The sequence below is a fragment of the Eutrigla gurnardus genome (assembly GCF_963514095.1).
Source record: "Eutrigla gurnardus genome assembly, chromosome: 15".
Taxonomy (NCBI): Eukaryota; Metazoa; Chordata; class Actinopteri; order Perciformes; family Triglidae; genus Eutrigla; species Eutrigla gurnardus.
The window spans coordinates 17,364,668-17,376,749 of NC_139938.1; the positions used below are offsets into that span (position 1 = coordinate 17,364,668).

General features: G+C 43.2%; 2 protein-coding genes across 4 annotated transcripts in view; both read left to right on the top strand.

Moving 5' to 3' along the window:
* The first annotated feature begins 305 nt into the window (after positions 1–305).
* On the top strand, positions 306–11,360 carry ddx46 (DEAD (Asp-Glu-Ala-Asp) box polypeptide 46). The gene is made up of 23 exons (XM_084029593.1): positions 306–444; positions 664–828; positions 1,618–1,740; positions 1,839–1,926; positions 2,025–2,193; positions 2,479–2,723; positions 3,006–3,116; positions 3,262–3,427; positions 4,159–4,279; positions 4,450–4,625; positions 4,993–5,114; positions 5,536–5,614; positions 6,747–6,829; positions 7,097–7,261; positions 7,387–7,549; positions 7,755–7,948; positions 8,029–8,166; positions 8,255–8,404; positions 9,009–9,236; positions 9,325–9,543; positions 10,001–10,145; positions 10,296–10,369; positions 10,535–11,360. The coding sequence occupies exons 1-23, from the start codon at positions 428–430 to the stop codon at positions 10,580–10,582; spliced, it is 3,189 nt and encodes a 1,062-aa protein (XP_083885719.1). The 5' UTR covers positions 306–427; the 3' UTR covers positions 10,583–11,360.
* Positions 11,361–11,931: 571 nt separating this feature from the next.
* Positions 11,932–12,082, top strand: part of cUnh5orf24 (chromosome Un C5orf24 homolog) — a 113,851-nt gene continuing 113,700 nt past the window's right edge. For all 3 annotated transcript variants that reach the window (XM_084029367.1, XM_084029366.1, XM_084029365.1), the window contains exon 1: positions 11,932–12,069. The gene's annotated coding sequence lies outside the window, so the exon portion shown is untranslated. The remainder of the gene's footprint in view (positions 12,070–12,082) is intronic.

The following is a 12,082-nucleotide window of genomic DNA, read 5'->3' on the forward strand; positions in this document are numbered from 1 at the left end:
TGAACAAGTGCAATAATATACAAATATGTAGTTTACCACAGCTGGAAGGTACATATATATATATTATTATTATTATTATTATTATAAGAGATAACCTCACTTTTTCAGCCTGCCATTTGACTGATTTAAATTTCTTCCCAGATCTGTGTTGAGGCAGCTCACTTTCACAAAACAAAATTCAAGATGTTCCAGTGTTTCTATTTCTCTTCTTTGTGTTAAAACTTGTATTCGGTCGTAAGTCTGACCTCCCACCACACGGTGGCGCTCAACGCTGCTCTGGCCGCACGCAGTTTGTCCATTTATAGCTGTCGCGGTTTTTATGACGCGCCGCTTCAACGCTACAAACAACCGTGCGTTAGCTTGGAGTCGTCGTTATCTGTGAACTTTTGACTATTTTTTGTATCCATATATTACCTCGTAAATAACAATGGGACGCGAGTCGAGGTGTGTTGGAGTTATTGAGTTGATTTGGTGTTTGAATCTTCGGTTGGCTCGATTGTGACGATTTCCCATGACTGCTAAAAACGTTTACATTACGATTAGCTTGCTAGCTAAACACAGGCAGTTAGTCGCGCGTAGCCGCAGTGTGAGTTCACACGATGTTGTTTATTATTAATTCATTATTAGCTAGCTAACGTGGTTGTGATGCTGTTCGGTCCTCAGACACTACCGGAAGCGGTCCGCGTCGCGGGGTCGGTCGGGCAGCCGGTCCAAGAGTCGCTCCCCGGACAAACGCACGAAGAAAGACGAGCGCGACCGAAACCGGAGGGACCGGTCACGGAGCAGGGATCGCCGCAGATCCCGGTCCAGGGACAGGAAACGGACAAGGTGGGTCCTTTTTTAAAATGTATTCCACACGTACAGGAACCCAGGGTTCGTACGGGTGCTGGGAATCCTTGAAAACACTTGAATTGTTGTGTGGTGGTTGAAAAGTGCTTGGATTTAGACTAAAGGTCTTGAAATGTGTGTTGTATGTGATGACATATGTGATAGAACAGAGAAAAAGAAGATCTCCATATTTGAGGGACTGAAAACAGCATTTTCTGACATTTCTGCATGAAAAATGACTTTTGATGATGAAAATAGTTGATTTTATTTCTGTGGATCTGTTAGTCGAATTAGTTTTCCTTTAATTTATGGTCCTTCTGTAAAAAGCTGTCTCCAAACATCATGTTGGTTGTTTAGAGGACAATAACATCTCATTTAATGTGATGAACAAGTGACATAATAAGTAGACTGAATACTGAGGATTGGATTGATACAAATATGGAGTTAACCACAACTGGAAGGTACTGGAAAAGCATGGAAATGCACCTGGAAATGCTTGAAAAGTGCTTAAATTTGACTTTGGAAAAGATGTAGGAACCCCCCAAACGGAACAATGAAGAGAATATTTTTAGCTGCACAATCTCCAAATTCCTCTAGCAGCTATAGCGTGGTTTACTCTGAATTCTTGTTGTTCTTGTTTTAAACATATTTTTTGATTATCGGGATAATATCGTTAATCGTGATAATATTGGGATAATTGTGACAAGACATTTTCGTATGTTTCGAGTGTAAAAATGTTCTTAGAAGTCAAATAGATTAATACTTTGATGTCATGTGTTTAATGTCCAGGCGCTCCAGGAGCAGAGAGAGGAGGAGGTCCAGAAGCCGAGACAGGAGGAGGTCGGGCAGCAGGAGCCGAGCACGGAGGTCCCGATCTGCTAGTCCCAGCAAGAGCAGGAGGCCAGATGAAAAGTGAGATCTCTTTTTAAAAAAAAAAGAAAAGAAATCTACCCTCAAGACATAACTAATAATCAAAACAACTGTTTTTCACTTTGTCCTCTTCCCTACAGAGCAAGGAGCAAGGAGAAAGACAGCGTTGATCCTTTATCTGAAAAGAAGAAGATTAAAGAGGAGAAAGAGGATGAGAAGGTGGAGGATGTAAGTTTCACATATTCACTTCTCGCTCACCTCTAGAAGATCACGCCACGGCAGGTGGTGAGAAGTTTTTCCGATCTTTTCCTTTTGCGTCCTTGCAGCAAGACTTTGACCAGAACAAGCTGGAGGAGGAGATGAGGAAGAGGAAGGAGCGTGTGGAGAAGTGGCGGGAAGAGCAGAGGAAGAAGGCCATCGAAAACATCGGCGAGATCAAGAAAGAGCTGGAGGAGATGAAGCAGGGCAAGAAGTGGAGCCTGGAAGACGACGACGGTGAGAGAGCACAGTTGATTTACCCTTTTTGTCGGTTTATTCTCTTAATCTTACAAAAATGTACCAAAAAGTACCTCCTCTCTGCATATTATATTAATCGTCAATACAACCATTCATTATTATAGAATTTTATAATTGAGTCCACAGTTACTTTTAAATAGTGACTGCACCTTTTTGTACTTGATAAGTAATCAAATCAATCATTTCAACTCATGTCTTAATCAATCAGCCGACCGATCACATGACCAGTACAGGCCTTACCTTATAATCGACTCTTCATTTCAGACGATGACGAGGATATTTCAACCCCCATGGAGGGAGACGATGACGAAGACGGGGAAGGGAAGGGGGAGGGCAACGAGGAGATAAAGGAGGAGAAGAAAGAAGGAGAGGATGATAAGGAGAGTGAGACTCCCATGGAGCAGCAGGACGAGGACGAGGACGACGTGGATCCTCTGGACGCCTACATGGAGGAGGTGAAACAGGAGGTGAAGAAATTCAACATGGGAGGCGTGAAAGGCAACGATAAGGTGAGTAATTACTTTTCGATACATTAGACCAGAGGTTTTCAATGTTTTCAAGGACCCTCAAGGCTTGAAGTGACCCTCAGGGGACCCCTGATTACATATCGTATGACATCATGTTCCTTATTTAACCAGCCAATAATAATGTGTAGTGCAGCCTATAGTGCCATGAATAACCGTACTTTGTAATTATGTATGTATACGATGCTAAGCCATTAACATTCTACATCACAATTTGCTGTCAAAATCCTGTCTTTGCCTGATACATGTTTTTTTTTTCTTCAACAGAAAGGAGCCATGATGGTAACCAAAGTGGTGACGGTTGTTAAAACAAAGAAAGGGATCAACACTCACAAGAAGAAGGGTGAGCTGATGGAGAATGACCAGGATGCTATGGAGGTGAGTGCTCCTTTTACCACCCGTCTCTCCGAATTAAATCTCATACCCATCAAACAACATTCCAGTTTTCCAAATGAATTAAATTCCGTTCCCGTCGAGGAAACCCACCGTTGTCTCTCCTAAATGTACCCGTTGTGTTTGACAGTACTCGTCGGAGGAGGAGGAGGTGGATCTGCAGACTGCTCTGACGGGCTTTCAGACCAAACAGAGGAAGATCCTCGAGCCCGTCGACCACGGCAAGATCCAGTACGAGCAGTACCGCAGGAACTTCTACGTGGAGGTCCCCGAGCTGGCCAGGATGACACCGGAAGGTTAGTGTTAGAATGAGCTCCGATCCCACATCGGAGATGTTTTAATTATACAAACTGCCACATGTCCAGTAATGAGTTGAATTGTGCTCGTTTAACAACTGTCTTCGGGGTTCCTATGGGTGCTGGAAATCCTTGAAAACACTTGAATTTTAGTGTGGTGTTTTCAAGGTTTGTAAAGTGCTAGGATTTAGAATAAAGTGCCTGAAAGTGCTTGAAATGTCTGTTCTATATGATACAACACAGAGGAAAAAAGATGTCCATATTTGAGGGACTGAAAACAGCATCTTCTGACATTTCTGCATGAAAAATGACTTTTGATGATGAAAATAGTTGGTGATTATATTTCTGTGGATCTGTTAGTGGAATTAGTTTTCCTTTAATTTATGGTCCTTCTGTAAAAAGCTGTCTCCAAACATCATGTTGGTTGTTTAGAGGACAATAACATCTCATTTAATGTGATGAACAAGTGACATAATAAGTAGACTGAATACTGACGATTGGATTGATACAAATATGTAGTTTACCATAGCTGGAAGGTGCTGGAAAAGCATGAAAATGCACCTTGAAATGCTTGAAAAGTGCTTGAATGTGACTTTGGAAAAGGTGTAGGAACCCTGTGTCTTTTATAAATGTTTTAGCATAAGAAACTTCTAGTACTGCCTTGTAATATTCAGATCATGTGACTTTTGTGAAGCCTCACTGCCCGTCTAACATTATTATGATCAATACAGACGTGAACTCGTACAGGCTGGAACTGGAAGGCATTACGGTGAAAGGGAAGGGCTGTCCCAAACCCATCAAGACCTGGGTGCAGTGCGGAGTGTCCATGAAGATCCTCAGTGCGATGAAGAGGTCGGTCTGGCTGACGTAGTCATTTAGTAATGGTCTTGCTAATGTGCATTAAAGAACGTAGTAGCATTTTTCATTTCTCAGGTCCACAGAACTCATGTTCATGTCGAGTATTTCTGACCAAAAACGAACACTTGTTGATTTTTGTTTTTTCTCCTCGCAAATGTACGCAGGCAGAGCTACGAGAAGCCGACCCCAATCCAAGCGCAGGCCATCCCTGCCATCATGGCGGGCCGAGACCTCATCGGCATCGCGAAGACCGGCAGCGGGAAAACCATCGCCTTCCTGCTGCCCATGTTCCGGCACATCATGGACCAGCGGCCCCTGGAGGAGGCCGAAGGACCCATCTGTAAGGAACAGATCATGCTAGACTTCTTTAAGGCATCACTCTTAATGTTTACAGAGATGTCTCCTATTTTATTTCTATTGACTTTATTCAAATAGACTGAATAACTGAGGGAAAGAACTGGGATTGTGGGAAGCGGAGTGGCGATGTTTGTAGGTCAACGGAAGACCAGAATAGGACCCGTTTCCACTCTGGCTTAATAACTCACTTGCTGTTATGCTTCCTCTGGAAGCATTTCATCTTTATTATCCATCCTGGCGCTCATCACAGTCAATATTATTTACTCTGTTAATGTTCTTAGTAAATACAATGCATCCGATCTTCGACATGTTGTGAAACTCTTCTCATCCGGATTTTTCTCCCCACACAGCTCTAATCATGACCCCGACCAGAGAGTTGGCTCTGCAGATCACCAAGGAGTGCAAGAAGTTCTCTAAAGCGCTGGGACTCAGGGTGGTGTGTGTTTACGGAGGCACGGGCATCAGCGAACAGGTAAAAACACATTCTGTTTGGCTTGCAATTTAAAAAAATAAATAAATAAATGAAATCCATCAAACGCAGTGGCAAAGTTGAGGTAAATACTGCACAATAATACACTGTCCTTGATGAATGATCTAACCAGGAGGCCTTAATAGAACATTATGTTAACTTCTTGTTCCCCTGCTGCCCATTTATACACTCACTGTGTTAAAGAGCAACTCTTGCTCTCTTATTTTCATCTTTCATTCACTGTAGCTCTTAAAACCTCTCAAAATAACGACGTGACCTCAGAGGGGCAGATAAGTGTTGGATCATAAGATTGGCTCTCCTGTCTGCAGCGTCAGCAGCCGGCTGTTAATGAAGCCATTAATTAAGAGGCGCTCTTTTCGGTTGTGTGTGTGATATCCGATCACGTTGCATTGATGATTTCCAGATCGCTGAGCTGAAGAGAGGAGCTGAGATCATCGTGTGCACACCTGGAAGAATGATTGACATGCTGGGGGCCAACAGCGGTGAGTTGATTCCCCTCGACCCTCACTCTTCTTCACTCTTATAGGATGTGCAAATAAGCACTTTTGATTCCTTGTGAGCCTTTTGTCAATTACCATGCATGGAATGAATGTTTTTATTAAAGAACACAATGAATTGAGTCAGTTCCACTTACTAAACTGTTGACATTATTTGACCACCCTTGGAATCAGTCATATCTGCGAGACAGTGGTGCGTTTCCTGAAGATGGCGGCGAGTGCAGGTAGGTGGACCCGGCGCTGCCTCCGTGGTTCTTCAAACTCCCAGCCAGAGGCGATCGGAATGTTTTGATAAGTGTTTTTGTAACGCGGGTGTAATTCTACGATATTAAATAAGAGTAGCCTGAATGCTCCAGCAGGGTTCTACAGTGTTGTACTCTCATAAATCCACTCAAAAGGCCCACAGGTGCATCTTCATATTCAGAGCACAGAGAGAGATTTTTACCCCCCCGTTACGTTCATAGATCCCACATCCGTAATATCTCACCTGTCTCCCTTTTTTTTATTATTTTTAAGTTGGAGCTGATGTGGCTTCTGGGAATTAACAGCACAGTAGAGCCCTGTTACAGAACACAAGGCATTTGCATACACGTGAAGAAATACTGGTAATGTGTTTAGAAAGTAGTACTTGTTATATTTGCTGAGACTTTCTTGTGTATTTATTGTGTAAATCCTTTCTTGTGTATTGTGTAAATCTTTTCTGAGCTGTTATTACAATAGAGGGGGTTTTGTTTGTTTCCACACATGCGAGGTAATCTGTAATATGTTTCCCTTGTAGGTGAAAAGGCGCTTGGTCAGATAATGCTTGATGGGCCTCCATGTCTTGTATTGTATCTTGAGGCTGTTTTCTGACTTTTACAGGTCCCTCATGCCCCTGAGATGGTACGCAAGACCAGAGATAAACCATTTTAAAACATAAATACAATAAAACTCTGGTCCACAAAAGGATGTGTTGACGTTAGGATGCCTTGTTTTGTTGTCAAGTAAAGTAGTCTTACCCTGAAAAATGAATGAATGAATGTGTTTTCTTTGAAGAAGAAGGTAGGAGTTTGGTATGATGACTGGCTTTTCTTGAACTTGACCGTTTTCCCCCTGCTCCTCTCCTTTTGGTGTGTAGGCCGAGTCACCAACCTGCGCAGAGCTACATATGTGGTGTTGGACGAAGCAGACAGGATGTTTGACATGGGCTTCGAGCCACAGGTGGGTGCTGCCGGATTTATGCACTAGAATATGTGTGTTCTCACACTTTTTCTTTACTCGATGCCACGGATGTCAACTATGCACATCTGACAGCAGCAGAAAGGAAGAGGAAACAGTTCTTTGTAGAGAAATGATTATCTAAGCTGTTGGGTCACACAATAAGTAGCAACTAGATGTAAACTTTATTACAAGTGTCCGTTCCTTCTGTCGGTAAAGATCAAGATATAAAATGAGTGACCTCCGGGTGTCTCCCGGTTCCTCCACTAGGTGATGCGTATTGTGGACAACGTGCGTCCGGACCGTCAGACGGTCATGTTTTCGGCCACCTTCCCCAGAGCCATGGAGGCGCTGGCTCGTAGGATCCTGGCCAAGCCCATCGAGGTGCAGGTTGGAGGCCGCAGTGTCGTCTGCTCCGATGTGGAACAACACGTGGTAAATCATTTACGTTTCATCTCCGTCTCGGCACAAATTATTTATTTGAAGGTGTTTTTGCACTCCATTGAAAGTTAGACCTCATCGTCTCCCTCGTTCCCTTTTTTCTTTTTGGATTTCTGTAGCTGGTGATCGAAGAGGACAAGAAGTTCCTGAAGCTGCTGGAGATTCTGGGTCACTACCAGGAGAAGGGCTCCGTCATCATCTTCGTGGACAAACAGGAGCATGCAGATAACCTGCTGAAAGACCTGATGAAAGCCTCGTACCCCTGCATGTCCCTGCACGGAGGTGAGGAGTCACTGATAGAACTAGTTGAATAGATTTTGAATGAGCAGTTTGATTTAGGAACCTAGATTTCATTATTTGTGAGTCAAGGATCAGTTTGTATTAATGGGGGGAAATGAGATTCACTATGAAATGCTCTGATTCCTGCCTTCGACTACATCATGTCTAGTATTTGGTCTTGTGTTTTAATGTGCTGCCTTCCTCTTAGGGATTGACCAGTATGACCGAGACAGCATCATCAACGACTTCAAGAACGGAGCGTGTCGTCTGATGGTGGCCACCTCCGTAGCAGCCAGAGGCCTGGATGTCAAGCAGCTGATCCTGGTGGTCAACTACAACTGTCCCAACCACTACGAGGACTACGTCCACCGGGCCGGACGCACGGGCCGAGCAGGCAACAAGGTGGGGGACTTAAAGCTGAATTTGCCCTGTGTGGAGTGTGGTTTTTGTGGATGGAGGGGTCATCTTGTTCCTTCGTCTAGGGCTTCGCCTACACCTTCATCACAGACGATCAGGTTCGCTACGCTGGGGATATCATCAAAGCCTTGGAGCTGTCTGGCTCTCCCGTCCCACCTGAACTGGAGCAGCTTTGGGCCTCCTTCAAAGACCAACAGAAAGCGGTGAGATGAGGGGAATCGGAGTGTATTTCTTCAAACGGATCCGAGTGAAAATTTAAATAGGTTTTTGTTTTCTCCATCTGCTCTGCAGGAGGGCAAGACTATTAAGAGCAGCAGCGGCTTCTCGGGGAAAGGCTTCAAGTTTGACGAGACGGAGCACGCCTTGGCCAACGAGAGGAAGAAGCTGCAGAAAGCTGCTCTCGGGCTGCAGGACTCCGACGACGAGGACGGAGCCCTGGACGTGAGTAACGGTGGAATATCACGGGAGCTGGCGACATGCTAATGTAACGGAATGCTGCGCAAACTGTTTTCTCCGTAGCGTTTATCATCCCAGTTTTTGTTTTTACAAAATCATGAGGTTGGGCGATATGGCTTATAAATGATATCTCAATATTTTTAGGTTATGATGTATCTGTTTTTTCTAAAGCAACACGAGTTAGAATTAATTATTGTTATTTAATATAAGGATTGACTTATTATTCACATCTTTTTCCCATTATTTATGTATATTTATTATAGAAAGACTGACTTATAGAGTGAATGTGAAATCAACTTCACCTGAAGGTCACTTTTATGTTGAAGTCACTTCTGACATGCACATCACACACACACACACACACACACACACACACACACACACACACACACACACACACACACACACACACACACACACACACACACACACAGGAAAGTTGGCATCTTCCATTAATGCTTCTGTACTCCACGACATTTACTTCATCCCACCTAGAATAAACCACAACACAACTGATGATACAAATGAATACTTTCATAGTTCCAACCAATCATCTTCATCTCCCCTACTTTCCCCCCTCCCTCCTCAGATTGAGGAGCAAATCGAAAGCATGTTCAACTCCAAGAAGAGGGTGAAGGATCTGTCTGCTCCCGGGTCAGCCGGCGGTTCTGCAGGAGCAGCCTCCACGACGTCGGCTGTCTCCGGAGGGCTGCCGGGGGTCGGACCCACGTCTGCCGGAAACATCCAGAAACTGGAGATGGCCAAGAGGCTGGCGCTCAAGATCAACGCTCAGAAGAACCTGGGCGCCGAGGCTCAGGTACGTCGTGCGGAGAGGACATCTGTCCACTGGAATGCCAGAGGGGAAAATGGACAGGAATTTCTCTAAGATTTCTCTCCATGTGCAGGACGTGATGCAGCAGGCCACCAATGCCATCCTGCGGGGCGGCACCATCATGACGCCCTCGGTGTCGGCCAAGACCATCGCGGAGCAGCTGGCGGAGAAGATCAACGCCAAGCTGAACTACACCCCCGTGGAGAAGCTGGAGGAGGAGCGGCAGGCGGCTGAGCAGGCCGAGACGGTCAAGAGATACGAAGAGGAGCTGGAGATCAACGACTTCCCTCAGGTCAGCAGGGCAGCACTGACGTATTCAACACGTTCCTGTTTTATTTCTGATCTTTTCATGCTCATCACAACACCCTCACAGTCATTAATGCAGATGTTGCTAAATTTTCCCAACTGAACCACGCCCCACTGTTGACAGAGGAGGAGGAGACTAAATTATTCTCAAATCTAACAGGAGAAAAAATCTCAAAATAGTTTCAATTTTGACAGAAAACGGTGTCAGGGCCTTTACATTTTGAAAGAATGGTTTTGGTAACAATTATTTAAGAAACTGTTCCATGTGTTTAACAGCTTTTCAGGAAGTGGGGGGACGGGAAGTACATGCTTTTTTTTTCTTTTTTTTTTAATGACGTCTGAATAACTGGTTGTTTTCCGGTTTAGTATGATAGAAACGGTGTGAATAAAGAGAAAATCTTGAAGAAAGTCCTCTGAAATGTTCCTCGTTCTGTTCTCCCCAGACGGCCAGGTGGAAGGTGACATCCAAAGAAGCTCTGCAGAGGATCGGTGAATACTCTGAAGCCGCCATCACCATCAGAGGAACTTACTTCCCTCCGGGCAAAGAGCCCAAGGAGGGAGAACGCAAGATCTACCTGGCTATTGAAAGTATGTAATCTTTACACTTTCAAAACACTTTCCCCACTCAATATTTTAGCACAGTTTTACGACCTCTGGGCTTTGAATTCACTCCCATTTTCCCGTTTGGTCTTACTGTACTTTAATGAATTAAACATTAATGTTATGCTTGTTTTCTAGGTGCAAATGAACTGGCTGTGCAGAAAGCCAAAACTGAGATTACGCGGTTGATCAAGGAAGAGCTCATCAGATTAGTAAGTATACTCTTCTTCCTCTTGAAATCAATAACCAGTACTAGTTCTGATACTGATATCAGATTTTTAGAGCAGGAACACATAAAACATGGCAGGTTATTATTATTTAGCGAATATATGTCAAAGTATCGCTTAATTTCTTTTCTTTTTTTCCTCTATTTCCAGCAAAATTCCTACCAGCCGACGAGCAAAGGCCGGTACAAAGTGTTGTAGAGCAGGAATAAAGGCTCTCTGGAGGAGTTTGAGTCTCTCAAAGGTCCCTTGTCATCTCTACGGTTTCATAAAAGTGGTTGAGGAATATTTTAGCCTATATATTTGAAGAATGCTCCCTTCAATACGTTTAGTTTATTTGCCATTTCCTCCCCGTTAGTTTCCTCCATGCTTCACTTGAGTTTCCTGTGATTTTATACAGATCATAAATACCAAAATGTTTGATGCAGTTTTGATCTCCGCTGTTATTGAGTCATCATCTTTTAAATGTAAGACATGTTTTCTTTTTCGTCTTCTTCTTTTGGTAAGATTTCACCCTGTAAGTACCAGCAACATCCCAACCACAGTCTTTAGGAAGAAATGTTCAGATTGAAGATGTTTTTATTTTTTCCGCACAATAAAAAGTGTTGCTAAGGAAAAAACGTTTGTCCAGCTGTTTGTATTAACACATACGGTATATTTGATTTGATATGCAATAAATAAAACACTAAATATGCTTACGGAATAATGAATTTTTTATTATTATTTTTAAAAGGAAGTTTTGCAAAAGACTGCTGTTATTTCTTTCAGGGAACGTTTAATTCATAATGTTAAACTTTCTTCCATCTGTTACATTCAAATGAATGGGGTGTGGTTATCTGGCATATTCAGACCAAAGCAACAGCACAACAATTTTCATCTTAATTTGCTGTTTGCTCTGGTCTTAGTCTGAGAGAATCACCCCCCCCCCCCCCCCCCCCATTCATTTGAATATAACAGGTGTGGGATTAGGAAATTTAAACGAAACAATTAAATAAATGTGAAATTCTGAAATAAAGTATGCCTTTAAAAAAAAAAATTAAAACCTGTTGATTTATTGAACTATATTGACTCATATTTCTATGTAGTGTTTTAATGTATTGCTTCATTATATTTCTGTATGTATTTATACATTTAATACATTAAATAATATTCCTGCCTACTGTTTTAATTATTCAGTAGCCTCCCCTTTGTATATTATTCATCACTGTTGGAGTGCTCTTTGATAAACGTTGGATTATGACTAAATTTCAGGGCAATAAAATAATAAAATAAAATAAAAATAATAAAGCAGTATTTTCATCTTTTAATGGATAAATGGTTGTGTGTGTGTGTGAGAGAGAAAGCAGCGTTTGTGATGCGAGTGTTCAGGAGGGAGAGAAAAAAAACCCTGCTTGCTCTGCGCATGCTCAGACTGCGCTGCCCGTCTTATTAAATTTTAATGGAAAATGGCTGCGTTTCTTTCCCAAACCTCTGGAGCTTGGCGCTAAAAAGGGCAGAAGAAGACGGAGAAGCCGTGTGAACGCCTCGTATCGGATGTGTGAACGTATCTAACGTCCTCGATGCGATAACATTATTGTGTGGGGGGGGAGGTGGGGGGGTAGAAATGCATCGACTCACGCTTTGAGGGATGAAAGCTGTTTTTTTCTCCTCTTTAACCCTTTCTCCGCCGAGGTCTGCGAACAATTGAGGTACAGTAACCTT

Coding starts and splice junctions, on each gene's coding strand:
- ddx46 (XM_084029593.1), top strand. Junction 7,949..8,028: donor CGGGCCGAGCAGGCAACAAG/GTGGGGGACTTA, acceptor TCCTTCGTCTAG/GGCTTCGCCTACACCTTCAT. Junction 9,544..10,000: donor AGATCAACGACTTCCCTCAG/GTCAGCAGGGCA, acceptor TGTTCTCCCCAG/ACGGCCAGGTGGAAGGTGAC.